Consider the following 27,570-nt stretch of genomic DNA (forward strand, 5'->3'; position numbering starts at 1 on the left):
ATGGATTTCAAAATCTTTTTGATTTATTTACTTTCCATATTTGGAACACGGCTCGTTCATTCAGATGAACAATCGGGTGAGTTTCTTCTTTATATATATGTATAAAGATCAATTTTTTGTGTGTGTTTTTTTAATAATTACCATAAGTAACCTTTCTTTTGGAGATTATTTAAGATGACAGGTATCTTAACTTAATCACTGCTGACTTCATTTATACGAATTGAGTCTGGGTTGAGAGTAGGTCTTCAAAAGAATTTGCATCAACTGTTCCCTTTTTTAAACGATTTTTTCTTCATATGTATTTGTCATTGTGTATAAACGATAGGGGGTGAAACCCCATATGAATTTGGCATTGTCTCTTCGTCATGACAAACGCTTGAATGTTCCCAATTTGACTACCAAATTTTTGCCATTTAAAAACTCGTTTGTTCTTCTGTCAGAGTCTTTAGCATTCACGTGAATGGTCTTTTCCCACTTTTGGGAGTTTTTTCGGCGATTTTCTGAAAAACCAGATGCATTGTCGTTTTCCTAATTGGTTGGAAGTAACTGAGTTGCCTTGATTCATATTCCCATAAGTGATGCATCTCGTGCATGGCGTTTCATTTAGTTGAACTGCTTAGATTAGTTAAACTTTTGCATAAAATACAAATAATTTGGCCTACAGTTATCAAACTCTATAGCAAACAGAAACAGTTCTCAACCAAACATTGATCTCATTTTAAAATGTCGACATATTTAGTCGAATTTAATGGCCAGAGGCCGGTTGTTCGAAAGACGTTTAGCTTAACGGTGGATAAGCCAAAGTTTAAAAATGCTCTCATAGATCTTATGAATGACTGAAACTACATTTTATGCATTTAATATGTTCTTTAAAAAAACTCGTGTCAAAAGCCAAAATTGGAGGTTTTTACCTCGATATTTATTAATATGCGTTCTCTCTTGAACTGACCGTTTTTCTGATCTCTCTTTCTAGACGCTATTAAAAGACAACTGGACAATCGTTTTGCGGCCCTAACCGCATCCTCTCAACCGAACCCCGTATCCCAAGTGACTGCTCGAAACCTGACCGAGGGTGTTGCACCCGACGATGGCGTCGGGCCGTTGGTGGACAGGCAAAACGTTGCGGGTCAAAGTTACGGCTACAACACAGGACTGACCAATCAGAACGTTGAGTACAACCCGGGCTATGCGAATCAGAGCTACGCCGATCCAACCGGTCAACTGGTTCAGAACGTGCGATCTTCTGCCCAGTCTGACAGCCCTGGAACCTCGGTCGTTGCACAAAGCGATGGTATGTATGCACCATACGTCTCATGTATGGTACAATATTAACTCGACATTCAGGCAATAGACTCTCCTCATATAATGACGTTGTGAATAGCCTAATGTTACACGAAGATTAATTGGCTTGTTCTTTTTGCGGAGCCAATGAAACTTCATGTTTACCGCCTTTCACGTTGGTTGGTATGAAGAAGATTTATTAACGAGTAGTTTTGATCTCATTTAGTGAGTCTACCCACTCACCTCTATTATATCTGTTCATTTCTTAAATATTGTCATTCTAGCCATGTCATCCGCCAAACATCGTCCCAATCGTCAAAAATCAAGCAAGCACGGTGATAGCGGCTTTGATGACGATGATGAGAATTATGCTACGTCACGTAACAAGATCGGCCGAGGAGACGACCTGGGGAGATTTGCCAAGCCTGAGGAAATCAATCATATATGCACCTCTCTGATAGGAACTGGTGAAGAAGATGCCTCGGCTAATCCATCTAAGAAGTCGTCTGGCGTTGTACTGGGAGAGTCAGAGATCAAAAGCGACAGCGTTATGCCTGTTAATTACGGTAATAGAGACATTAAAATTGGCATCTTAGGGGTTGCCGGTTTACATGAGCCCGGTTACCCGTGATTCAACGAAGGATGAGGTAATGAAAAAAGTCTATTATAAAACCAAAAACAAGAACATGCTATTGTCGGAATGACTACACGACTGCCATGTTTATGTTATATGCTCATTTCAATACCTCAAAGTCATCTCATTTGAATCTCGGGTAAGCGGGATCATGTAAACATCCCCGTAAATCTGCTGATTGCTGATACATTTCTCAAATCACTGTTGGACACTTGTCTGCCGTAGAGTTGAAATATAACACAGTGTGCGAGATCATAGGAGTGCCCAGAAGAGCTTTACCACAGGTCACGCTTGCATATGCCCTGTGGTGCAGCACTCTTGGACCTTCACGAGAAGATACGTGACACTGAATATCGAAATTTATATTCCCGTTACCTAGGTGATGATGACGAAGACGACGATGAGGACGATGAACCGGAAGATGATATTGACACTTTCCTCCTTCGAAACGGAGTTAAGTCCTCCACCCAGACCACGGAATCAAAAATGAGCGCTTGTAAAGGAGTCTTCCAACGAAAAGCTTTCACTGACGAGTACATTAAGTCTTTAAGAGGACGACGTCGAAGAAGGAGACGCAGAAGGCGTGTAAGGCGGACACGAAGAAGACGTGTTAAGCGCAGACGAAGAAGACCCCGAAGTCGGAAACGCAGAAGACGTGTAAAGCGAAGACGAAGAAGACGCCGAGTTCGCAAACGTAGAAGACGTTTAAGACGGAGACGAAGAAGACGGGGAAGACGCTTAAAGCGGAGACGGAGAAGACGTAGACGACGTAGAAATCGCCGACGTCGTCCACGACCTCCGCCAGCTATTGCACCATTTGGAGGTAAGGCCATACATACGCATCCATACACGGACTTTATTTAACCACGGAATCTAAACTATCAGTACATAAAGATTAGAATATTATACGCTATAAAAAGTACTGTTCTCCGTGTGCTCGTGTAGAATATAGGGAAACCTGACTGCTACTTTCAAACGCTGTAGGAGAAAACGGTAATCAGAGGGACTCTGGCAAGTCGTTCCACGGAAAAGCTCTATTATAGGGAAAAGACTTTAAAAAGACAGTACTATGTACTTTTTGAAGGAACAACTTGTCATTAGAGTTCCAAACTTACCTGCTAAACAAGTAGCTAATGCTGAGACAAAAGAAGATATGATCTTTGCACGGAGTTTTCACATGAGACTCCCTGCCAGATATTAAGCTCCAGCATAGGGTTTTGTAACTGATCATTAATAATATCACTGAGTGGGCCGGTCTTTTTCTTCTTATGACTTCAAGAGTGCTTCCATTGTTCCATTCTTTTAGGTCCCGTGTGTAGCAGTCCAGTTGAGCTCATCTTTGTCCTCGACGGTTCTGGTAGTATTGAGGCTCTTGGACGCGGAAACTTCAAACGATGCTTAAATTTCATCGTCCAAGTAGAGCGGTCGTTTACGATATCTCCTAGCAAAGCGCGAGTAGCCATGGTGCTGTTCTCGACTCGTGCAAGGACGGTATTCTCGTTAGACACCTACAGGGATGGGAATTCTGTTACAAAAGCTATACAGAGAATAAAATATCCGCGTGGTGGAACAAAGCTTGGAGCAGCTATGCGGTTGGTGCAAACTAGTATTATGCGAAAAGCAAGAAAGGCTGTGTCTAAGGTAAAGGGGAGAGCAGATAAAATGGATAAAAGCAAAGATAGGATAAGGTGTAGGTGAAAAGGGATAAAATTGAACTGTGTTAATTGAGTAAAGTTAGGAATAATTTAAAGCAATGGTAGGAAGATAAATTGAGGTGAGATTAATTTGGGTCGAGTGTGCGAGTGGACAGGGAAATTGAACTGTTGAAGGTGTGGAATCACATAAAGGAATGTGAATTTTGCTGGGGAGGGCGGAAGAGGAGGGGAGGGGGTTCTGTTGTGAAGGATTGAATTATTGCATAATGTGTTTCAGGTTGTAATTGTGATGACAGATGGTATATCTGCAGACAAAGTGAGAGGACCTGCTCAAAGACTTAAAGCCAGTGGAGCAGAAGTATTTGCTGTTGGCCTTGGTTCAAGATACAGTTACAGACAACTTGCATATATGGCAACGGATTCAGCACATATATTTAGGCGAGATTTCACAGGCTTGACCAAGGCATTAAAACCTATGACCAGAACTTTATGCAAAGGTAAGTTAACAGAATTACGTTAAAGTTTAACAGAATTACCATAAAGATGGATAGAAAATAGATTGTTCATGATGGTAGTCATATTACAACTACAAGTAAATCGGTTTTTGTTTCATGTTTAAACAGTTTAATTAAAATAGAAAGCCACCAATATCATGTTTTTAGGGGTTTGTCATCATTATACATCATTGTTCCTTTCTCTTTCAGGTGCTAAGAGTTGTAAGGCAAAAGTAGAGTTGATGTTTTTAGTGGATGGGTCTGGAAGCATTGAATCATATGGCAAAGGAAATTTCAAACGATGCCTAAATTTTGTGAAAGAAGTTGCCAGTTCATTCACAATCTCCCGATCACAAGGGCGTATCTCTGTAACTGTTTTCTCTACAAAAACGACCTTGATCTTCAATCTGGATACCTACTCGAATCTAAATCAAGTAAATCGAGCAATCGATCGCATAAGGTAAGATTAAATCTTTTGCTCAAGGACGTCTGACACAGGAGTTGCACTTAAAATGCTAATGAGAGGAAAACTACAAAAAAAGTACCGGATCAAAGTGAATTATTTGGCACCATCTAGGTACCCTAGACGAGGAACATACACAGCAAAAGGACTAAAGAAAATCTACAGAGACGTATTACGTAAAGCACGTCGCGGACGTCCCAAAGTGCTTATTGTTATGACTGATGGTAGATCTTCAGACCGTGTAAACGTAATGTCGAGACGTTTACACAAAGCAGGCGTTGTTGTATATGCTGTGGGAATTGGAAAAAGGTATAATAGGAGGCAGCTGCAAATTATGGCAAGCTCTCCAAAGAAGAAGCATGTTGTTACAGCTGGTTTCCGGCAATTGCGCTCCATTATCAGCAAGATGCAATCAGATGTGTGCAAAGGTTAGTATAAGACGTATAGTTAGTTTTAAAATTTTTACTCCATTGCTTTTAATCATGTAAGGTGAAACTCACTAGTTTGCTGTATTTATCTTTTTTGCAGAGGCTGGAGCAATTGAGCAGAAGAAATCTAGTTAGTATTGATGTGTTGATCCGTTAAAATTGAGATGATGCTGTTTGTCTCTGGTTGAATTTTTTCACATGTTAAAACATCCTATTTTCCGGTAAATGTATAATAACAACTTCATCTTTTTTCTTCTCTTTAAGGACCATCTGTTTCAGTCGACCTGGTTATCATTCTTGACATTGCCAGTAGAATGGGGGGTAAAACAACCAGACGTAATTACCTTAAAGCAAACTTCAATCGGTTAAAAGCATTTGCCAGTGGTATCGTTGATGCATTTTCAGTCTCAAGGAGGTCTGTTCAGATCGCATTCATATCAGCTTGGACCCAATCTCGCATTGTCTTCAACTTTAATACCAGGAACAAGGGAACAATGAAGCGCTATATTCGACGCCTGCGCCAGAAACGAGGCAATCTCAATCTAGCTAAGGCAATACGAGTTGCAAGAAGAAATATATTTGCAAGGTATTCTCGAAAAGACACCCCAAATGTTCTCGTGGTTATAACAGCAGGCAAAAGTAGAGGCCGTATTCGTCGATCTTCCACAGCTGCCAAAAGAGTTGGTATCACAATAATCACTGTTGGAATCTTACCTATTGTTGATCAAACAGATCTTACTATCATGTCCTCACCCCCATCTGGAGGAAATAGGATGACTATTAATTTCATGGGATTGATGAAAATTCTAACCATAGTTGTGAACAAGATTATTATGGGTATGCTCAGGGTTTATATAATATTTACACTCTGTACCTCTGGATAATTTTTTCATCTTTTTGGCATTGCACAGCATAGCTTGACCACTCGAAATCATATCACATTACAATGTACGTAACTGAAGCATATCATGCTAATTGTATCTTGTATGGTATTTTAGCTAAACCTGTGAACGAACTTGTTGGTGTCAATCCAAATGCTGCGCAAACTGATCCACCACCCCGGCCTGGTACTGGTGGTATTCCTATTGTTGCTATGCCTCCAGGTCAGTTTTGTATATAAATTTTGGAGTAGAATTGATCTTTGTACTGCATTATATTGTCTTTTGTCATGTATTAATCTATGGTGTTATATAACAGTTGGTGTTTTTTATAGGAACCAAGGTTGATTTAGGATTCCTGATTGACATCTCATCCAGGATGGACTCGAGAAGCTTTATTCGAGCAATCGCCTTTGCCAAGAAGATCTACCAGGCATTTCCTATTGGCAGGGCAGACACCCATGTTGGATTGGTAACCTGTTCCAGTAGAGCAACTATGGTGTTCAACTTGAATACATACTATACTGTGAGGCAACTGGATCAGGCTTTCAGTCGGGTTCGAAATTCTGCAGGGAACTTGATGCTTCATTCAGGTTTTCAAGTTGCCCAAAGACAGCTATTTGGAAGATCTGCACGTAGAGGCATACCTAATGTTTTGATTGTTATTCATAATGGCCCATCTTATGGTGGCTGGCGGTATCTCTCCGCCTCTGGTAGTGCTAGGATTTCTGGGATACTGGTGTTTGCAATTGGAACAAGCAGACAAGTCTCCCGGCAGTCACTGAATGGTATGGCTACCACTCCAAGGTTTACGGCACTTGTTTCTCAAGCGAATGGTTTGAATAGGAAGATCCGCCCAGTGATTACTCGAATTGGACAAGGTATACAGTATATTTGTGTTAATATGCAGTTGTACTGAAAAAGAAAGAGCACATGCAAAAAGGTCTAATCACGCATGCTTTAGTATTTCCCTGGATATGTTAAATATGTTTCCCCTAAGCTATTCTGACATGATCTTTCACTTCAACTTCAAATTTTACAACACAAAGCATGCTATTAAAGTCCTGTCTAACTTTTTTTTCTATTTCAGCTCTGGTTGGGTATTCAAGTGGTGCTGGGAGTGGTATGTTGTTTTCAAACATAAATTGCTGAATAGAGCACTTATGACACAAACTAGAGTTGTGCACAATCCTAAACAACAAGCCTCAAATAACGTTGTGAAATATAGCTAGATTCCCTCAATTTCAGGATATTAGCTGTCACTGAAATTCAGTGGGCAGTACTCTTTTCTGATGAATGAAGAGTAAAATACTAAAGTAGGGCTCACCTAGGTGCTTTGCAAGCTAATGGGTTATTCTAGACTAGTATTGCCTTAGGTATTTTATAGGAAATTTAGTTATTTCAGACGAATAAAATAGTTTTGTGATTGTGTTGTTTTTAGTTGCTGCTGACATTATTGTTGTGTTAGATGCATCTAAGTCTATGGGTAAGGTAAACTTCAGAATAGCCTTGGAAATTGTCAAGATTATCTTCACTGCAACTGGTATTTCTCATCGTGGTGTGCGAGCTGGTTTCATCATAGCTGATAGATCAAGCCGAGTTGTGTTCAACTTTAGAAGATGTAAGAGTGTCTTGACAATGACCAGAAGAGTGGGAAAGGTACAGTCCTATTTTGTTCATTTTTCTCCTGAATACTGAATAAAATAATAACTTTACTTATTACACATTCAGATACCTTTTCATGCAATAATGTTATAGGCTAGTCTTCTTGGAAATTCTATCCGAAATATTGTTTTCTAATTAAAACCTGATTCATATATTCGTCATTGAGGAACACATAAGAGACAGATAGTCTGTTAGCACACTGTCTCTCATGGTATGCTAATCAATTAGAAAATTATATCAATATCTTGTTATCCATCTTGTGTATATTAAATTTTTTAATAGACTGGCTATGTTGGTCGTGCAAGCAGATGCAATGTTCCAAGTGCTTTGAATAGAGCTCGAGCCATGTTTTCACGAAGCAAAAGAAAGCATGCCAGCCAAATTTTGATTGCTATAACTGCATCAAGAAGTTATCGTGTTGCCTCTGTTGGCAGAACTATGAAGCTAAGTGGAGTCTCAATATTTGCCATTGGAATTGGTAGTGGTAGAGGAACTCAGCTGCGACAAATATGTTCATCACAGAAATTTTGTATGTTTGGATGGAATTTTAGAAGACTGAGTAGACGACAGATATTATCTTTCCTTTCTAATCTGAATAATGGTGAGTTTTCATTTAGGATATCTTTAACGTTGCTTGTTCAATGTTGCAAGCAGGGCTTTAATGCCCAAACATAGAGGCAGCAGAAATTTGTTGGAAATCAACATGGAATAGAAAACTTTTGCTGTTTTTTTCAAACTATAGCTTGTCGCATTTGCTCCGGACTGTTAAACCCAATATTAGATGAACATTAATATGTGTCATTTTCTTGTAATTCAGTTATTGGAGTTGGTGGTTCAGGTGCAGCCAGTAATGGAATTAATCTTAATGCTATTTCAACTATTGGAAAAAATGCTGCAAAGGGTAAATTCATTTCAACTTCTATCTATTTGTGCTCTTGTTTCCATTTACTATTGTGCCTTGAATTTTGTTATCCTGACACTTTTTTTTTCCACCTTTAGGAAAGCGCCCCAAACGAGGTACAATGCCTATAACTCACAAACAATCTTTGAATTCATAATTTAAATGCTAAAGTTCTTCTTATAGAAGAGAAATCAATAATACACATTGACAATATAGTTTAGTTCTAATATCAATTGCTTGGACTAGGAAGTCCTGACTTGGCCTGGTAAAATGGTTATCATTAGCAATGAGGGTGTATTTACTTGTATTGAAAAAATGTTTGTTTCTTCAGGGATGAGATTAAATGTTCAAATAATCAGTGAAGGATGTAACGATAAAGGCCGCCATGGTTCATGTGGAGTTGCATTTATCAGGATAAATGGCAGAGATTATGCCCCTAAAAGAAGGGGGTATAATATTGTCGTCATCAATTCTAATACTGGTATGAAATAACTTATCCGATTAAAATTGCTAGAATTTAACAGTAATTTATCCACTCATGGTGTTGCCCTGTTGATATTAGTTTATTCCAATTTTCAGGAAATGTTGAAAAGCGAAGGTCTTATGATACCCATGCATCCAGAGGGGCAGCAAATCGAATGGTAAACTTCTTAAGAAGGCTTCCTCGAAGGTGGGTAACATTTTACATAATAAAATAGTGGATTACTCTATTAGTTATTTTTTATTGAGGTATTAACTTTTCTTCTTGTCCGGCTAGGGTAATTTCTTATTTACTTCAGCTTTACTACAGCAGGAAAGTTAAAAATTACCCAACTTTTTGATTAGATAGCTTTATCAGTTCTAATGTGCATGTCAGCCCTTTGTTTTTTCCATTATGGTAGAAAAAATAAGGGCCTGAAATTTTAATTACATCACTTTAAACAGTGGTCCATAAGGTTCATCTCTGATTTTGTATCAATCTGTTACTACTCTAGACAAATATATTTACACTAGATGAACCCATTTGCTTATAAGTTTAATACTGTTGATAAGTTGGTGGTCTACTGTGCTCATACTTTGCTATTTTCCTGTGGTAAACTGTAGAAAATATGTGCTCATTGCAATCCAAGATGAAGGCAAACGTCGCATGACATCACGAGCAAGACAGGCTTTACGACGTATTGGAGCCAGGCGCTCTGTACGAGACTATCGTGGTTCTATAGCAATGGTTGGCCAAACTGGTGGTCTGAGCAATAAACATATTAAAACCGTATGTCTCCTTAAAAACTTTTATTGTAGTCATGTAATGATCATACTAGTACTTTATTTACATTCTCATCATGTTGTCAATCCTTTTGAAAGAATGGGTGGATTAGAGAATGAAAATGTTGTGTGCTGTAATAGTATCTGAAACTGTATATTGACAGAAGCACTCAGCACATTCGATCTCAATCCAAGTGGAATTAATTGTTCCATGCATCATCAAAATTAGGTTGTCAGAAGACGCTATCGAGGCCCTAGCACACTCAATGTTCACATCCGAGTTAAAGGTAAATTAATATTCCAGTATAGCCATCCACTCTATTTGCTAATTACATTATAATATCTTCCAGGTTTATTTTTCTTATTTTATTCTTTGATGTATGATAATTGCCTTTGCTTATTTTAAGCTTTAGAGTTGACGTACCTAATATATGAAATATTTCCGTTTCAGTTTCACGTCCTGTGTTACCACGCCCTCGTCCAGGTAAATCGACTTTTACCAAATTTATAAGCACTATATTCTAAAATCATGAACATTCATTGCATTGCATGACTAGGGTCTTTCTTCTAAGAAAACTCAACACTTGTTGAAATAATTGGATTTGGGGGGTAGTCGATTTTTGTGATCTGAGGGAAGGAGAAATATTTTTTTGGAAATATTGCATGAATATAATTATTTCATCCTTTATTTGCAGTAAGAAGACTTCGAGTGTATGTCCAAAGTGTAGGTTGTGATGACAAAATAAGAGGTCGCAGAGTGCCTCGCTGTGGAAGGGCTAGATTCAGAGTTAATGGAAGAGACTATTCACCATCACGTGGTTCAAGAGGAAGAGGATTCAATATTCTTATTATTAATGGCATGACAGGTAAATGAAATGCTTGCTACCCAGAGCTTTTCACAGTGAAAGTTTGAAAGAGTTTTGGTCCATGGTGTGTTTGCTTTACTGTCAGAATGGTGAAACCCATAATCAATAGAGTATAAATTCCAGAAATATGTACTCTGAGGCATTAGCTGTATCAGTATTGACTACAATTCCTATATCTTGCATCAAACTATTTAGGGAGATATGAACGAAGAAGGCATTTTGATACGCATGGAAGACCTTCGGCTGCAGCAAAGATGCAGGCATTTTTGAAGGGACTTTCTCCAAAGTAAGATTATTTGTTTTCTAACTGAGCTTGGAGACGTGTTACTTAAACTAACAAATTAAAACAGTTGTCTTCGAATAAATTAATTTTATTTACTATTATAGAATTATTCTTTAGGCATGTGATTAAAACAGTTTCAATTCAAAGACACAAGATTACAGCTTCCATTTTTATATTCATTGCAGCAAAATAATATTGGTTGCAGTTCAAGATGAAGGCAGTAAAAAAATGAAATACTTAGCATACAAAGCCTTAAAAAGAATTGGTGCAAGAAATCCTCAATTAAGATACCGTAGTTCTTTTGCATTGATTGGATTCAGTGGACCAGGCAAACCTCGATGGGTCAGGCAGGTAAGAATAAACAACAATGCTTATTTACACCCATGCTTTTGTACGAAAGCAAAATGTTATTTATTTTTATTCCATGCATTTTTTAACTTATAATTTCGCGTAACACGTTAATTTTTCACACATAATCTTTGCAATTTAGCGTCGAAATGGCAGAAGACGTGGTCCAAGTACTCTTACTGCAAGAATACCAATTCCTGTTGCAGGTAACTTAGTTCGGATAATTTTTCATTCTGCAAATTAGGCAAATTATCTAAAATGAAAATCCCAATGTCACTTAAGATAGTATTTTTAAAGATTATGTGCTGACAGGCCTATTAAATTAGCACGTAATGACACTATTGAAAACACAGCCCAGTTGAACTCTTTCCTTTTTCTTTTAGCTCAAATTGCACCACCAAAAAGTAAGTAATTGTTGAAAGCTAAGTTGCTAGCACAGAGGTTTTGGAAAACTGATATTTCTGATAAAGTATAACCACTCCTATTGATTAAAAGGCTAACAAAAAGCTTTATCAAATATTTTTAAAATATTTCTACAAGAGTTGAAAACAACTAAAATTTAGCCATGTTATTTCACTTATTTCTTTTTTTCACAAATATATCTTCAACAAAAATTTAATCATGTTGGTACTTCTATAATAGGGCGAATGAAGATTGTGATAAGGAGTGAAGGTTGCAGTGATCCAGGCAGACGACCAGGATGTGGCAGAGCTGTAATAAGAGTCAATGGTAGAGACTTATCCAGACATTCCAGGGGATATAACTTTGTCATTATTGATGCTTTCTCAGGTATGTAATAACATCAAACATACCAATCTTTAGTCAGCCTTCCTGTTCTCCAGTAATTAGTCAGGCCAAGTTACTGTAAGACAAATATCCCTTTGTCATTGCGAATGTGGATTGAACTCATGAAAACATAAACAATCACATGATTTGTTCATTTCTTAAGGGGTTGTTGAAAAACGTGCTTCGTTTGATACACATTCAAGGAGTAGAAACCGTTTGAAGGCAAGACAAATGAGACAATTCCTGCGCTCAATTTCAAAAAGGTATGGAAAGAGTAACAAAGAATAAGAACTGTGTGTAAAGTTAACTATAACACTCATTTATCCCTGACACCGTTTTTTATAATAATATCAACCTATCATCTTGCTATTTCATTAAAGGAAAATTGTCCTTGTTGCAATACAAGATGAAGGCGCTCGGGGGATGACATCAAATGCCTACAGAGCTTTAGGTAAAATCGGTGTGAGAAGACCACAACGAAGATATCGTGGTTCGTTTGCTTACATTGGTTACACTGGTCCTGGACGAAAATCATTTGTTAAAGGGGTAGATATTCCTTTCATGATTTCTGGCTGAAAATAAAATTAGTAAAATTATGTGAATATTAGGCTGATACACATCTGATCTATGTGGAATTTCAGGTACAAAGAGCTAAGGGACGAGGACCAAGTAATATCTATACTCGAATTCGGTTCCCAGCTGCAAGTATGTTTTTTGTCTAATGTAACTTTGGCTTTCATATCTAAACTAGCAGTTGCAATTCCACAGTATTCAATTTGCAAATTTGACTTGTGAAATTTCCTAATTTGGCATTTTCTAACAACTAGGGAGAAGACCAATACGAAGGCCAGGGCGTAGGCCACGACCAAGGCCAGGTATGCAACAGCTATTATTAACCTCTTATAGTATATTATTTCCTACAATCATGTTGTTGGGAAACTATGGTGATGCAAATTAAATCAGGGCATAATATAATTACCAGGGAGATTACCAAGACCTCGTCCTAGACCAAGACCTCGTCCTAGACCAAGACCTCTGTTAAAGCCAGGTACAGTACACCTCTTAGGCATATAAAATGCACTTTGACTTTGGCAGCTTAACTGATATATTTTTCTCTAAATATGTATGATAAATAGTGCGAGGTGCTACAATGCAGATTTGGAACAATCTCAGAGGTGATGCACATGTTCTGTCAACACTGTTTGCTGACAGACGCTATCCCAAAAGACCTACTCGAACAAGAAAATTGAGAAACCTTGTAGCCCCTCCAAATAGCGGCAATCGTCATGGTGTGAGATTGACAGCTTATTATAAGGTTTGTTTAAATAGAATATTTTTATTTCTCATGTCTTAGATAACTATAATGCTTGTATATATTTCTCTAACTGTCAACAATGATATCTACACTTCTTTTAGCCCCCCAGATCTGGACGATATACATTCTACCTAAGTGGTGATGATCAATGTAGATTATCTATCAGCAGTGATTATACGTCACAAAACTTGAGGATGATTGCAATGTTTCCTAAGGGGTTGTGGACTAGACGTAACCAATGGAACAAGTATGTATTTAACATAACTAACTTTTTTATCAGCAAAATGTTGAATATTTCTTAAATCTTTTTGTGCCCTAGACATAGGTCTCAGCGATCATCAACAGTTTATTTAAGAAGTGGTCGTGTCTATTTCATGGAGGCACTGATGATTGATGCTGGGGGACCTGACCATCTTAGTGTTGGAGTACGAATTCCAGGTCGAGGTTTTCAAAGACCAATATCAGGAAGAAATGTCTACATCATTCCACCAGGTAAAGTACATGTCCCAAGAGAAACTTTGTTAGAAGTAAAAGTTGCACTGCATATGTGTTTCAACAGAGAAGCCTAACTGATTTTCATGAATATTCTATTTTTTGCATTACATGTAATTCTTTTTTTAGCTCGTTACGTACAGCCTATTCGCAGGAGATCAAGTTAGTAAATGTTATTTCCAATAGGTTATAATCATTAGAATTTATGGAGATGAACATTTTAGTCATGGTGCACACAGAGCTGTTATTTTTTGTGATATGGTGATTTTTTATATTTTTTCATATTAGTACGTGGTGTAAAAATGCAAATGTGGACTAGGATTGGATCCCACCATTTGAATGCACTTCTTCGCAACAATCGATACAAGCAAAGAAGACCTGACATGACCATTAATATACCTGGTTTAAAGACACCTGTCAACATTGATGATAACTATGGTCTACGTTTGACTGCCTACTATAGAGTAAGTTATTGAATTTGAGTTTGATACAATGTGGTGTGAATTGACAACAGCTAAACCTAAATTATTTTTTTACACAACAATTATTTTTTTACACAACAATTACTCAAGCTATATGGAAACATTTACTTTATTACCATAGGCACCGCAAACAGGGTATTATACGTTCTATGTTGCTGGTGATGATGAATGTAGAATGCAAATTAGTAGAAACCGTAGTCCAAGATATCTTCGACAGATTGTGCGTTTCAGGAGGAATCTCTGGACAAGCCCAAACCAATGGAATAAGTATGCATGTTTTAGTATGGCTAAATTTTGTACATTAGTGGAATTGAGGATAATGATTTTAATTTAGTACTCATATACAAGTTTGCCACTGTAGGACATTATCATAAAGTGTAGTGTAAATGCATGAATATATGTATTATCAGATTAAAGGTGAGAAATTGTATTTTGAATATATGCAAAATATTATTCTTATAGAGACAGATCACAAAAGTCAGGACGTATTAGTTTAAAGACAGGAAAAGTCTACTTTATTGAGGTAGTAATGAAGGAAGGTGGTGGTGGTGACCATCTCAGTGTGGGTGTGAAATTACCTCGTAGAAGAGGAATTAGACTTGTTTCAAGAAGAAATCTTTACCAGAGGCCACCAGGTCAATATATTGCTGATTTTCTCTTGTAATCATGTCGTTGCTTCTTACTTTCTATATTAATTTTATTAAAATTACTAATTTAATTATTTAGGACGACGAAGAAGGCCAGGAAGACAACCTAGACCCAAACGGCGACCAAGTATGCAACATCCATTTCCTTATTTGTTCAGATTAATTTTTTATATTGCTTATACAAAAATGGTGCAAAAGATCTGTGCATTAAGTTTATATATTTTGGTTTCGGTTTAGTTCGAGGTGTCATAATGGAGAGATGGAATGGAATAGGAGGGAATGAACTGTGGCGGCTTATTACCAATCCAAGATATCCAAGGAGACCTAATCGAGCTAGAAAAATAAGGAATCTTGTCTCACCTGCCAATAAGGGAAACAACTATGGATTGCGGTTAAGAACATACTTTGTGGTAAGTGGACAAGGGAATTGCCATTGTTGCAGTGTTAATCACCATTTTAAAGCCAAAATAGCAAGTTCCAAGTTTGTGTATTTTTAGCCTCCAAGGACTGGTAGATATGTGTTCTATGTTGCTGGTGATGATCAGTGCCAGCTGTCAATAAGTACAGATCATACACGCAGGAATCTACAATTAGTTGTCATGTTTCCAAAAGGGTTAGCTACTGGACGAAACCAATGGAACAGGTAAAGATGTACTTACGAATTAGAAAGTAAATAATCTATTTTGAACTTATTTGCCTTTATTAAACTTAAAAGTTTTCCATTTTAATTTTCAGCAATAGACACAAAGTATGCAAAACTGTATTGAACCTAGGCAATATTGATTGAAAACAAACATGAAATGTGCATTTTTAAGCTTGAAACATTTGACTTGGCATGTTTAAACATTTGTTTATAGCTTGCTTATTAATATTCTTGTATGTTTGCATGGTGACAGTCAATAAGTAATGTAGCTTGCAGGTACACCACGTAAGTATTTAATACTCTTCATTACTTATGATTTTTCTAGACATAAATCTCAGAGGTCTCCTCCAGTGCACCTTAATCGCAGAAGAGTGTATTACATGGAAGCTTTAATGAAAGAAGGTGGTGGCGGAGATCACATCAGTGTTGGTATGAGAGTAAGAAGAAGAATCAGACCCATTCCTAGTCGTTATCTTTACATGGTTCCACCAGGTAAAAACATGGTATTGTTAATTTATTAAAAAAAATCCTTTATGTGTACTGAAAAGCACCAGATGCGCTGGATGTATAAAAATTAAATTAACATTTCTTTGCTAGTTCGACGCAGAATTCGAAGACCTAGATATGGTATGTTAAAATTATTAGTCAGCATTAAGAGATCTATCTTAATTGATAGTGCATTCTAGATGATTTTTATGCTACCGTTTATGTGGTGACCATTCCTATTCCATTTACCTTTTACTGTACCATTAACAGCTAGAGGAGCAAAAATGCAAATGTGGTCAAGAATTGGATCACATCACTTGAATGCCTTGCTTCGCAATCGGCGTTACCCCAGAAGACCTGATATGACTATCAATCTACCTGGTTTGAAATCACCAGTGAACATTGCTGATAACTATGGATTGCGTCTAACTGCATATTATAGGGTAGGAAATAGTTAAACATCCAATCAAATCCAATGACCTAATTTCGTGCAGGTCAAATATAATAGTATAAGTGAATATTTGAAAGATTATTTTTGGAGTTGCATTATTCTAATTTTCCCTTTGTAGGATCTGGCTAGTTTGGACTTCACAGCATATATTCATACTTTTTCTGCTTTAGGCACCTCGAACAGGGTATTATACATTCTATGTGGCTGGTGATGATGAATGTAGAATGAGAATCAGTAGAAACCGTAGCCCAAGATATCTACGACAGATCATACGTTTTAGAAGAAATCTTTGGACCAATCCAAACCAATGGAACAAGTATATTTTTGTTTTCTATTTTGTATTTCTAGACCTTGTTTTTGTACATTTGTAACAGGATGAATGTTTGGAAAGCAGAGGAGTTCTGTTTGATCACAGAAACTATTTAAATTAAATATCCTGTTTTATCATTCTTCTACCTTGACTGTAATGATAGTATGTTTTCACAATTGTTTTTTAAAAGGTTTCTGTGTGTTTTGGCAATTGTTAGTATATTTTATAAAAGGGATTTCTGTAATATCTCAAATTAATTTATATTAGGCAATATTTTATTTTGTTTGTATTTACTTTTATTAAGACCGTACTGTTAATTTGTGTGAATGTGTTTCTCTTGTAGAGACCGATCGCAAAGGTCAGGACGTATCAGGCTGATTAGAAGAAGAGTTTACTTCATGGAGGTTGTAATGAAAGAAGGTGGTGGTGGTGATCATGTTAGTGTTGGAGTAAGAGGACCTCGTTCAAGACGTACCAGACCTATTTCAAAGCGAGATATTTTCACCAGACCTCCAAGTAGGGGAAAATTATGAACATTTTATCCTCCTGTCATTGATTTTCATAGACAATAAGTTCCAGAGTTTTAAATTTCAAATAGATTTATTTTTCTAGTATGATAGCCAATATACCTTATCCATTACCTGATACACCTTTATTGCATGAAAAAATGTTGTATAGTGAAAAGACTTAAGCATTGACTCTCTTATATTATATATTTACTAGGGAGACATCCGAGACCAAGGCCCCGTCCTCGACCAAGACCTGGACGAAGACCTGGACGAAGACCTGGACGAAGACCTGGACGAAGACCTGGACGAAGACCTGGACGAAGACCGCGACCAAGACCTAGACCTATTCTAAAGCCAGGTACATATATAGTTCCTTCTGCGTTGTTGTAATGCAGCTCTTCCTGTATATTAAAAAATTTGTGCTGTGATCTAGCTATTATTCTATACTTATGTACAAATATTGAATCCATTTAAGTTCGTGGTGCTACTATGCAGATCTGGAACAACCTGAGAGGTAATGCACATGTTCTGTCAACACTGTTTGCTGACAGACGCTATCCCAAAAGACCTACTCGAACAAGAAAATTGAGAAACCTTGTAGCCCCTCCAAATAGCGGCAATCGTCATGGTGTGAGATTGACAGCTTATTATAAGGTTTGTTTAAATAGAATATTTTTATTTCTTATATCTTAGATAACTATAATGCTTGTATATATGTCTCTAACTGTCAACAATGATATCTACACTTCTTTTAGCCCCCCAGATCTGGACGATATACATTCTACCTAAGTGGTGATGATCAATGTAGATTATCTATCAGCAGTGATTATACATCACAAAACTTGAGGATGATTGCAATGTTTCCTAAGGGGTTGTGGACTAGACGTAACCAATGGAACAAGTATGCATTTAACATAACTAACTTTTCTTTACGGGTTAAGTAACATGCATTTTTATCAGGAAAATGTTGAACATTTCTTAAATATTTTTGTGCCATAGACATAGGTCTCAGCGATCATCAACAGTTTATTTGAGGAGTGGTCGTGTCTATTTCATGGAGGCACTGATGATTGATGCTGGGGGACCTGACCATCTTAGTGTTGGAGTACGAATTCCAGGTCGAGGTTTTCAAAGACCAATATCAGGAAGAAATGTCTACATCATTCCACCAGGTAAAGTACATGTCCCAAGAGTTTTTTTTTTAATTCTGACCAATCTAATATATCTTGTGACTTTGTTAGAAGTAAAAGTTGCACTGCATATGTGTTTCAACAGAGAAGCCTAACTGATTTTCATGAATATTCTATTTTTTGCATTACATGTAATTCTTTTTTTAGCTCGTTACGTACAGCCTATTCGCAGGAGATCAAGTTAGTAAATGTTATTTCCAATAGGTTATAATCATTAGAATTTATGGAGATGAACATTTTAGTCATGGTGCACACAAAGCTGTTATTTTTTGTTATATGGTGATTTTTTATATTTTTTCATTGTAGCACGTGGTGTAAAAATGCAAATGTGGACTAGGATTGGATCCCACCATTTGAATGCACTTCTTCGCAACATTCGATACAAGCAAAGAAGACCTGACATGACCATTAATATACCTGGTTTAAAGACACCTGTGAACATTGATGACAACTATGGTCTACGTCTGACTGCCTACTATAGGGTGGGTTATCAACAATGGCATAAATTTAACTTCACTATACTGAAGTTTAGATGGGAAATTGCTTTTACTAACCATTTATACAGAGCAATGAAAATTAAAAATGAATTGTTCTTGTTCAGGCACCTAGAACAGGGAAATACATATTCTATGTTGCTGGTGATGATGAATGCAGAATGAGAATCAGTAGAAACCAAAGTCCAAGATTTCTTCGACAGATTATACGTTTTAGGAAGAATCTTTGGACAAATGCAAATCAATGGAATAAGTATGTTTGTTGTTACGAAAAGCATTATATGGTTCACACAATATACATGCGTTATTGTGTTGAATCTTTAATTATACAAATTGCAGATTCATGTATAGTACATACACAAAATATAATTATTATCCTTGCAGAGACCGATCACAAAAGTCAAGACCCCTAAGGTTGAAAAGAGGGAAAGTCTATTTCATTGAGGTGGTAATGAAAGAAGGTGGTGGTGGTGATCATCTCAGTGTTGGAGTAAAAAGAACAGGTGTAAGGGGAATCAGACCTATTTCAAGGAGAAATCTGTACCGAAGATTACCAAGTAATACTTTTATTTTGTTAATATTGTTCCCATTGTTTTTCTGATATTTCACCCTGTATTAATTGTTCCTTGATTTCGCTATTGTTGTTATTGCTGTCTATTTTGTCTTTAATACTCTTCTACCTACAACCTGCAACAAAACATATTCCTTTTTTCATAGTAGACATTTATTAGAAGTGTTTGTTATTTAGGACAACGAGGAAGACCACAAAGATTGCCCAGACCAAAACGGCCACCAAGTATGCATAATAGAGTTTTTTTTACCTATTTTAGTGATTTTAGGAATTTAGCATTTCCTTTACTTTCTGGGCACACTATATCCTCTCTCTCTCTTTACTTTTTTCAGAGAAAAATTAGTACAGTATCAATGTGGAATATGAATTTTTCCAGAGCAGTATTTCATTATTTTTATGTTATTTGTGTTCAGTGCGAGGTGTTATAATGGAAAGATGGAATGGAATTGGAGGAAATGAACTGTGGCGTCTTTTTACCAATCCACGATATCCAAGAAGACCTAATCAGCGTGTGAAAATAAGAAATCTGGTGTCACCTGTCAATAAGGGAAACAACTATGGATTGCGATTGAGAACATATTTTGTGGTAATTTGTTAGGCAAGATTTTCTTTTTAAGCTTAGTTGATACAAAATTGATGCCTTGATACCTATTATATTTTAGCCACCAAGGACTGGCCGATATGTGTTCTATGTTGCTGGGGATGATCAGTGTCAGTTCTCCATAAGTACAGATCATACACGTAGAAATTTGCAGATGCTTGTCATGTTCCCAAAGGGATTAGCAACTGGACGAAATCAATGGAATAAGTAAGCCGTTGTCTCATTATCTCATATGTTTAGATCCAAACTGGTCTATTTCATTGAGTCAATCTGAAAAAAGAGCAAATCATACTTTTTCTAATATGCTTTAGATTTTTTCAACTGTGGAACATTTGATTTTAACAGTAAATGATACCAAAATGCGTTTCTATATTTTAAGTTAACTGTTACTGTATTTATAGACATAGATCTCAGAGGTCTCCTCCAGTCCACCTTTATCGTGGAAGAGTGTATTACATGCAAGCTTTAATGAAAGAAGGCGGTGGTGGAGATCACATCAGTATTGGAATGAGGATGAGAAGAAGAATCAGACCCATTCCTGGCAAATATCTTTACACGGTTCCACCAGGTGAGATACATGGTTTAATGCTGTCAATGACCAAGTATCAACAATCAACAAACTTTTTCATTTTACTAACAGTTCATACCCATTCAATGCACGATTTGTGTAAATCCATTATCCTGATTAATTTTTCCAAGGATAAATGTGTTGCAAATCTTTGCAAGCTTTGTGTGTCATGTTGTTAAGCATTTTTCCAAATTTTTTATTTAGTTCGACGTACAATTCGACGACCTAAGTTTGGTATGTATAACTTTGTGTAATGTAACTATAACACATCAGGGGCCAGTTGTATCAAGCCTGTTTAACTTAAACTGTGGATAAGTCAAAATTGAATGACACTCTTACTCTTACTTTTCTTAATTTCATGACAATTGAAAAGTACATTATGCATTCTGTTTTGTAATTATTTGCAACAGTGAGAGGAGCAAAAATGCAAATGTGGACAAGGATTGGATCTAATAATTTGAACACCTTGCTTCGCAACTCCCGTTACCCTAGAAGACCTGACATGACTATCAATGTACCTGGTTTAAAATCACCAGTGAACATCGGAGACAACTATGGATTACGTCTAACTGCATATTATAGGGTGAATAAGCTATCTTTATCTTACATTAAAACAGTTTTTTTTTATAACATTGGTAAATTAAAGCCTAAGAATTTTTAAGGATAATTGATATATGATTTTGTTTAGGCACCTCGAACTGGTTATTACACATTCTATGTTGCTGGTGATGATGAATGTAGAATGAGACTCAGTAGAAACCATAGCCCAAGAAATCTACGGCAGATCATACGTTTTAGAAGAAATCTTTGGACCAATCCAAACCAATGGAACAAGTATGCTAGTGTCAATTTATTTACATTATACCAATAGCAAGTAACTTGAAATTCTGGCTACAATTGTGTTTTCCTTGCAGAGATCGGTCACAAAAGTCAAGACGAATAAAGCTAAAAAGAGGAAGAGTTTATTTCATGGAGGTAGTAATGAAAGAAGGTGGTGGTGGAGATCATGTTAGTGTTGGAGTTAAAAAACCTCGTTCAAAGCGTATCAGACCTATTTCAAAGAGGGATATGTTCATCAGACCACCAGGTATTATTATATTTCACAGTTAGAACACCTCGTTCAAGACGTACCAGATCTATCTCCAAGAGAGACATTTTCATCAGACTACCATGTATGATAATAGAGACCACCTGTGCTCTTATAATTGCAACTGTATTACTGTACTTCACCATGGGTTGAACTCCTCTTGGAGGAACAAATTCGCATTTCATAAAACTCCCAGTTTGTTCTTAAAGATCTTATTTTCCTGCCTTTTTTATCACAGAAAACCATAAACATTTAATTATTTTAATTTTATGATCCAAAGGCTGTTTATTTGTTTTTAATGTACTTAAAATGAGTTACTCCTCTTTATTAATTTAATTTAGTTTTTAGTTAAAATGAGTTACTCCTCTTTATTAATTTAATTTGGTTTTTCAGGAAGGAGAAAACGTGGACCAGGTCGTAGGCCCGGCCCTAAACCACCAAGAGGTGTACCAAACCGTAGACCACGACCTAGGCCAAGTATGGGCAATTTTTTCTTAAAATTAAGAAAGTGCTCCAAAAATGTTGCAGCTGTAACTAAAAACATAGAGTACTAAGTCCAAAAGAAAACAATATATTATCTTTTTTAATATTGCAGCTGTTTGTCCAAGACCAAGGCCTATACTAAAGCCAGGTACAGTACAGTACAGTACTCATGTATTCAATTTCTGCATCATATGTTTTCAAAAAAAGTTGTAGAATGACCTCAACAGTAATATTTCTCAACAGTAATGGATGGTTTGTCATGATAGTTAGTGCTCATGTGTCAATGTCACACCCATTTTAGTTCGTGGAGCAACAATGCAGATTTGGAACAACTTAAGAGGGAATGTGCATGTTTTGTCAACACTGCTTTCTGACAGACGTTATCCTAAAAGACCTACTCGAACAAAAAAATTAAGAAGTCTTGTAGCTCCTCCAAATAGTGGCAACCGTCATGGTGTTAGATTAACTGCTTATTATAAGGTGGGTTTCTGTGTAGCAATTTTATATTGACCATATCTCAGATATATATATATATATATATATATATATATATATATATATATATATATATATATATGTTATGTATACATATATATACATAGATATACATATATATACATACATATATATACATTTCATAGCCACTAACAATGCATATACACTTGTTTCAGGCCCCACGTTCAGGACGATACACATTCTACCTATCTGGGGATGACCAATGTAGACTGTCCATCAGCAGTGATTATACCTCACAAAACTTGAGGATGATTGCAATGTTTCCTAAAGGATTGTGGACTAGAAATAACCAATGGAACAAGTATTGATTAAACATTGTCAACTTTTTTATGGTTATGTAATATGCACTTTTGTTTATCCGAAAAATGTATGTTGAGTATTTCTTATTTTTTAATACTATAGACATAGATCTCAGCGGTCATCAACAGTTTTTTTGAGAAGTGGTCGTGTCTATTTCATTGAGGCTCTGATGATAGATGCTGGGGGACCTGACCATCTCAGTGTTGGAGTAAGAATTCCTGGTGGACGTCTTCAAAGACCAATATCAGGAAAAAATCTCTATGTTATTCCTCCAGGTAAATAAATTGTAGAGTGATGATTCTCCAATGATTCTCTTTAAATCATTAAATTGTGGAAACTTCTGTAAATTCTGTGCTAAATTCAATACTCATTTACTAATGCTCTTTTTCACAGCTCGTTATGTGAGGCCTATTCGCAGAAGATCAAGTAAGTACAGAATTCTAATAATTTAGAATAATAACATTTTGGAAGAAACATTTTGATTTCTGCAGGGAATCTAACCACCAAGTAAAATTATTTGAAACACTAGTATTGTGGTCCATAGAATTGCCATGTTTGATGTTTCAATGTTAATCAATTCTTTATGTGTTTATGATTATTATATTTTGTTTTACTTTCATCCTGTTTAGTACGTGGTGTAAAAATGCAAATGTGGACTAGGATTGGATCTCACCACTTGAATGCTTTACTTCGCAACATTCGATACAAGCGAAGAAGACCTGACATGACCATTAATATACCTGGTTTAAGGACACCAGTGAACATTGATGATAACTATGGTCTTCGTCTTACTGCCTACTATAGGGTATGTTATTAAAAGTATAATATAAACATGGGAGTTGAACTAAACAATAATTCTCTAGACTTGACTAATTAACAATATGTTTGGGCCATTATAGGCACCTAGAACAGGACAATATGTATTCTATGTTGCTGGTGATGATGAATGTAGAATGAGAATCAGTAGGAACCGCAGTCCAAGATATCTGCGACAGATCATACGTTTTAGGAGGAACCTTTGGACAAATCCAAACCAGTGGAATAAGTATGTTTTAGTATGCTTAATAATGATGTATATGTCAATGATGATGTGTATTACAATTTTTTTTTTCAATAATACAAAGCAGTAATTTTCTTTATTGCAATTATAGTCTAATTATGAATATGTCATCAATATGAGCATGGAAGATATAAATGAATAATTTATGTTCAATGCACCATTGTAGAGACAGAACTCAAAAGTCAGGACCGCTTAGGTTGAATGGAGGAAAAGTCTATTTCATTGAGGTTGTAATGAAGGAAGGTGGTGGTGGTGACCATCTCAGTGTTGGTGTAAAAATACCTCGCAGAGGAGGCATCAGGCCTGTTTCAAAGAGAAATCTTTACCAGAGACCTCCAGGTGAATTAGTTGTGTCTATTGCTCCCCTGTTTGTTCCATATTTATAACAGTATCCATATTTATTTTTGTTGCCCATTTGTTGTTGCTTTAGTTATTGCTTTTGCTTTATTAATTCTGTTTTGGGTGTACTTCACTTCAAATTCATGTTATTTAGGACGTAGTCGAAGACCTGGAAAGGGACCAGGAAGAAAGCCTAGTGGACAAAGACGACCAAGTATGCAATTTGCAATAAATGAATTTGATTAAAAGTAATTTATTTCATTGAAAGGTTAATGAGTTTAGTGATTTATAATCATGTAAACCTCTTTTAATTTTTTTCCAGTATAATTTTCCATTAGGAATATACTTAAAGCGCGAGAGATATAAAAATTGTAAAAGCATCTTTGTTATTTACTCTGTTTTCTGTGTGGTTTATGTTTGCATGAGAACTATCTCTTGGAAATTGGAAATTGGAAATTGAAGTGAAACACATTTATAGCTTTATATCTCATTCCTCTTTAGTACGTGGTGTGATGATGGAGAGATGGAATGGAATTGGGGGAAATAAATTATCAAATCTGATTACTAACCCACGATTCCCAAGAAAGCCTAATAAAGCTGTAAAAATTAGACAACTTATGTCTCCTGTGAATAAAGGAAACAACTATGGATTGCGATTGAGAACATACTTTGTGGTAGGTGGTTTGATAAAGTGCCATAATATTACACAAGTGTTATATAATACTTGACTTTAACTTGTATATTCCAGCCTCCAAGAACTGGTAGATATCTGTTCTATGTTGCTGGAGATGATCAGTGCCGGTTGTCCATAAGTACTGATCATACACGGAGAAATTTACGAATGATTGTTATGTTCCCGAAAGGATTAGCCACTGGACGAAACCAATGGAAAAAGTGAGTTGGCTCAATTTCCCATTTCTGTTGATCTTTCAAAAAAGTCCTAAATTTGTAAAATTTGTAATCATTCTGTTTCAAACTGAACAACTTGATTTTTTGCAAAAGTATCACATCTTCACCTTGTTACTTTACTGTATTAGTTTCACCAATTTTATTAACTATTTGCTCTACTTAGGCGTAGGTAATTTTCGTATCCTAAGTTTACTTTCACCATGTATGACTTTTATATAGACATAAATCTCAAAGGGCTCCCCCAATCCGCCTTTATCGTGGAAGAGTGTATTACATGGAAGCTTTGATGAAAGAAGGTGGTGGTGGAGATCACATAAGTGTTGGTATGAAAACAGGAAGAGGAATCAAGCCCATTCCTGGTAGATATCTATACATGATTCCTCCAGGTGAGATAGATGATATTTGTATGTGAATGAATTGATTATCCATGATATATGATTACAATGACAGAATTTATCTAATGATTCCATGTTGTTTTGCTGATCTTTTTCACTTCCTCTTTTTAGTTCGACGCATGATACGAAGACCTAGATTTGGTATGCTAAGTTTGATCTATGCAAATATATTATTTTATTGACAAACAAAAACTGGTTGAATTAATTGAGTAAAACATCTAAATTTTTTTTATACACCAGTTTGTAATGCAAAAGATATTTGGGAGAAGATAATGCATGGTTATTTGTTCAAAAATTTCCAATCTTAAACTTTTATGTTTGCATTTGATAAAATGAATTATTTCTTACAATAGTGAGAGGAGCAAGAATGCAAATGTGGACAAGGATAGGATCAAACCATTTGGGTGCTTTAATTCGCAATCCCCGTTACCCAAGAAAACCTGATGTAACAATCAATGTACCTGGTTTGAAATCACCAGTGAATATTGATGACAACTATGGGTTGCGTCTAACTGCATATTATAGGGTAGGAAACCATCTTTGCCAAATGACTAAATGTTTTGGTTTGTGAACATGATTTGTGAAAGACAATTGCCTTGTGTCCATCATTGTTCTTTACATAATAAATACTTGTAAGGGCTACTGAAATAGATCGGGGAGAATATTTTTTATATGAACTGACCTTTCTTATAATGATGTCAAATGCTTCTGATGTTACACAAAATTTGATTGGCTCCACAAAACTGTCGAGCCAGTCAAACTTCGTGTAACATCGGACTTTCAGCATTTGATATCATTATGAAAAGGGTTAAAACACCCTTAATTGGATATCAAGTACATTTTTTTACCTGCAGGCACCTCGAACAGGGTACTATACATTTTATGTTGCTGGTGATGATGAATGTAGAATGAGAATCAGTCGAAACCGTAGTCCGAGATATCTCAGGCGGATCATTCGTTTTAAGAAAAGTCTATGGACAAACCCTAATCAATGGAACAAGTATAATATCATTTTTTGTATATTTATGTGCCATAGTGAATTAACACTAGTAAATTCATTATGATTGGTATGATTTAGCTTTGTACATAAAACAAATTGTTCAAATCTAGAAATTTTATTGCATCATTCTTGTAGAGACCGATCACAAAAATCAAGGCCAATAAAACTACAAAGGGGAAGAGTCTATTTCATGGAGGTTGTAATGAAAGAAGGTGGTGGTGGTGATCATGTTAGTGTTGGTGTAAGAAAACCTCACTCCAAACGTACCACACCAATTTCAAAGAAAAATATTTTCGTTAGACCACCGCGTAAGCAAATAATACTTCTTCTCTTTTAATGAGGTGATCTGCTAATGAAGTATTAATGATATATTAGCAAATAACAATGACATTATATAATAAGTGTTTGAATAGAAACAATTTGTTTTTTTAGGAAGAAGAAGACCACGTCCAACACCAGGACGTAGGCCACGGCCACGGCCACGGCCAGGACGAAGGCCAAGGCCACGACCAGGACGAAGGCCAAGGCCACGGCCAGGACGAAGGCCAAGGCCAAGGCCAGGTATGCAATAACCTATCTATCATCCTCTGGTATCAATATGTTGTCTTTTCAAGAACCTTGATGATGTTTTAGTGTAATTTGAACATACAAATCATATAATTTTTTAGGGATACGCCCACGTCCACGACCACGACCACGACCTCTCCTAAAGCCAGGTACACAATTTTGTTTTGCTTATGTATTTCAGCTGCATCATGTTATGCTCCTTAGCATAAAAAACTTGGTATTGTTTATCTT

At 36.3% G+C, this 27,570-nt stretch overlaps 2 protein-coding genes across 4 annotated transcripts in view; both read left to right on the forward strand.

Moving 5' to 3' along the window:
• Positions 1 to 27,548, forward strand: LOC114533247. The gene is made up of 84 exons (XM_028554752.1): positions 1 to 76; positions 974 to 1,291; positions 1,566 to 1,847; positions 2,295 to 2,738; positions 3,222 to 3,556; positions 3,848 to 4,067; positions 4,275 to 4,524; positions 4,642 to 4,955; positions 5,056 to 5,085; positions 5,220 to 5,792; positions 5,954 to 6,058; positions 6,169 to 6,714; positions 6,924 to 6,956; positions 7,275 to 7,492; positions 7,781 to 8,099; positions 8,316 to 8,399; positions 8,498 to 8,515; positions 8,731 to 8,880; positions 8,979 to 9,069; positions 9,483 to 9,648; positions 9,871 to 9,928; positions 10,093 to 10,125; positions 10,337 to 10,507; positions 10,703 to 10,793; positions 10,976 to 11,141; positions 11,281 to 11,344; positions 11,522 to 11,542; positions 11,781 to 11,927; positions 12,088 to 12,187; positions 12,305 to 12,470; positions 12,566 to 12,629; positions 12,752 to 12,799; positions 12,907 to 12,972; positions 13,061 to 13,239; positions 13,341 to 13,486; positions 13,559 to 13,731; positions 13,861 to 13,893; positions 14,020 to 14,195; positions 14,335 to 14,480; positions 14,676 to 14,848; positions 14,940 to 14,987; positions 15,098 to 15,270; positions 15,358 to 15,503; positions 15,829 to 15,995; positions 16,101 to 16,130; positions 16,260 to 16,432; positions 16,611 to 16,756; positions 17,094 to 17,266; positions 17,474 to 17,617; positions 17,735 to 17,913; positions 18,015 to 18,160; positions 18,259 to 18,431; positions 18,597 to 18,629; positions 18,756 to 18,931; positions 19,051 to 19,196; positions 19,328 to 19,500; positions 19,692 to 19,739; positions 19,928 to 20,100; positions 20,177 to 20,322; positions 20,517 to 20,683; positions 20,888 to 20,917; positions 21,094 to 21,266; positions 21,372 to 21,517; positions 21,598 to 21,770; positions 22,164 to 22,247; positions 22,366 to 22,401; positions 22,555 to 22,733; positions 22,925 to 23,070; positions 23,172 to 23,344; positions 23,463 to 23,495; positions 23,699 to 23,874; positions 23,969 to 24,114; positions 24,296 to 24,468; positions 24,623 to 24,682; positions 24,970 to 25,142; positions 25,217 to 25,362; positions 25,597 to 25,763; positions 25,884 to 25,913; positions 26,126 to 26,298; positions 26,627 to 26,772; positions 26,908 to 27,080; positions 27,205 to 27,333; positions 27,441 to 27,488; positions 27,544 to 27,548. Exons 1-84 carry the CDS (start codon positions 1 to 3, stop codon positions 27,546 to 27,548), a joined length of 12,471 nt encoding a protein of 4,156 aa, XP_028410553.1.
• The window catches only part of LOC114533086, an 89,972-nt gene continuing 89,697 nt past the window's right edge, over positions 27,296 to 27,570 (forward strand). For all 3 annotated transcript variants that reach the window (XM_028554671.1, XM_028554681.1, XM_028554677.1), the window contains exons 1-2: positions 27,296 to 27,333; positions 27,441 to 27,488. The gene's annotated coding sequence lies outside the window, so the exon portion shown is untranslated. The remainder of the gene's footprint in view (positions 27,334 to 27,440; positions 27,489 to 27,570) is intronic.

The sequence above is a fragment of the Dendronephthya gigantea genome, unplaced genomic scaffold (genome assembly GCF_004324835.1).
Source record: "Dendronephthya gigantea isolate DGI-Jeju-01 unplaced genomic scaffold, DenGig_1.0 000002F, whole genome shotgun sequence".
In the NCBI taxonomy this organism is placed as follows: domain Eukaryota; kingdom Metazoa; phylum Cnidaria; class Anthozoa; order Malacalcyonacea; family Nephtheidae; genus Dendronephthya; species Dendronephthya gigantea.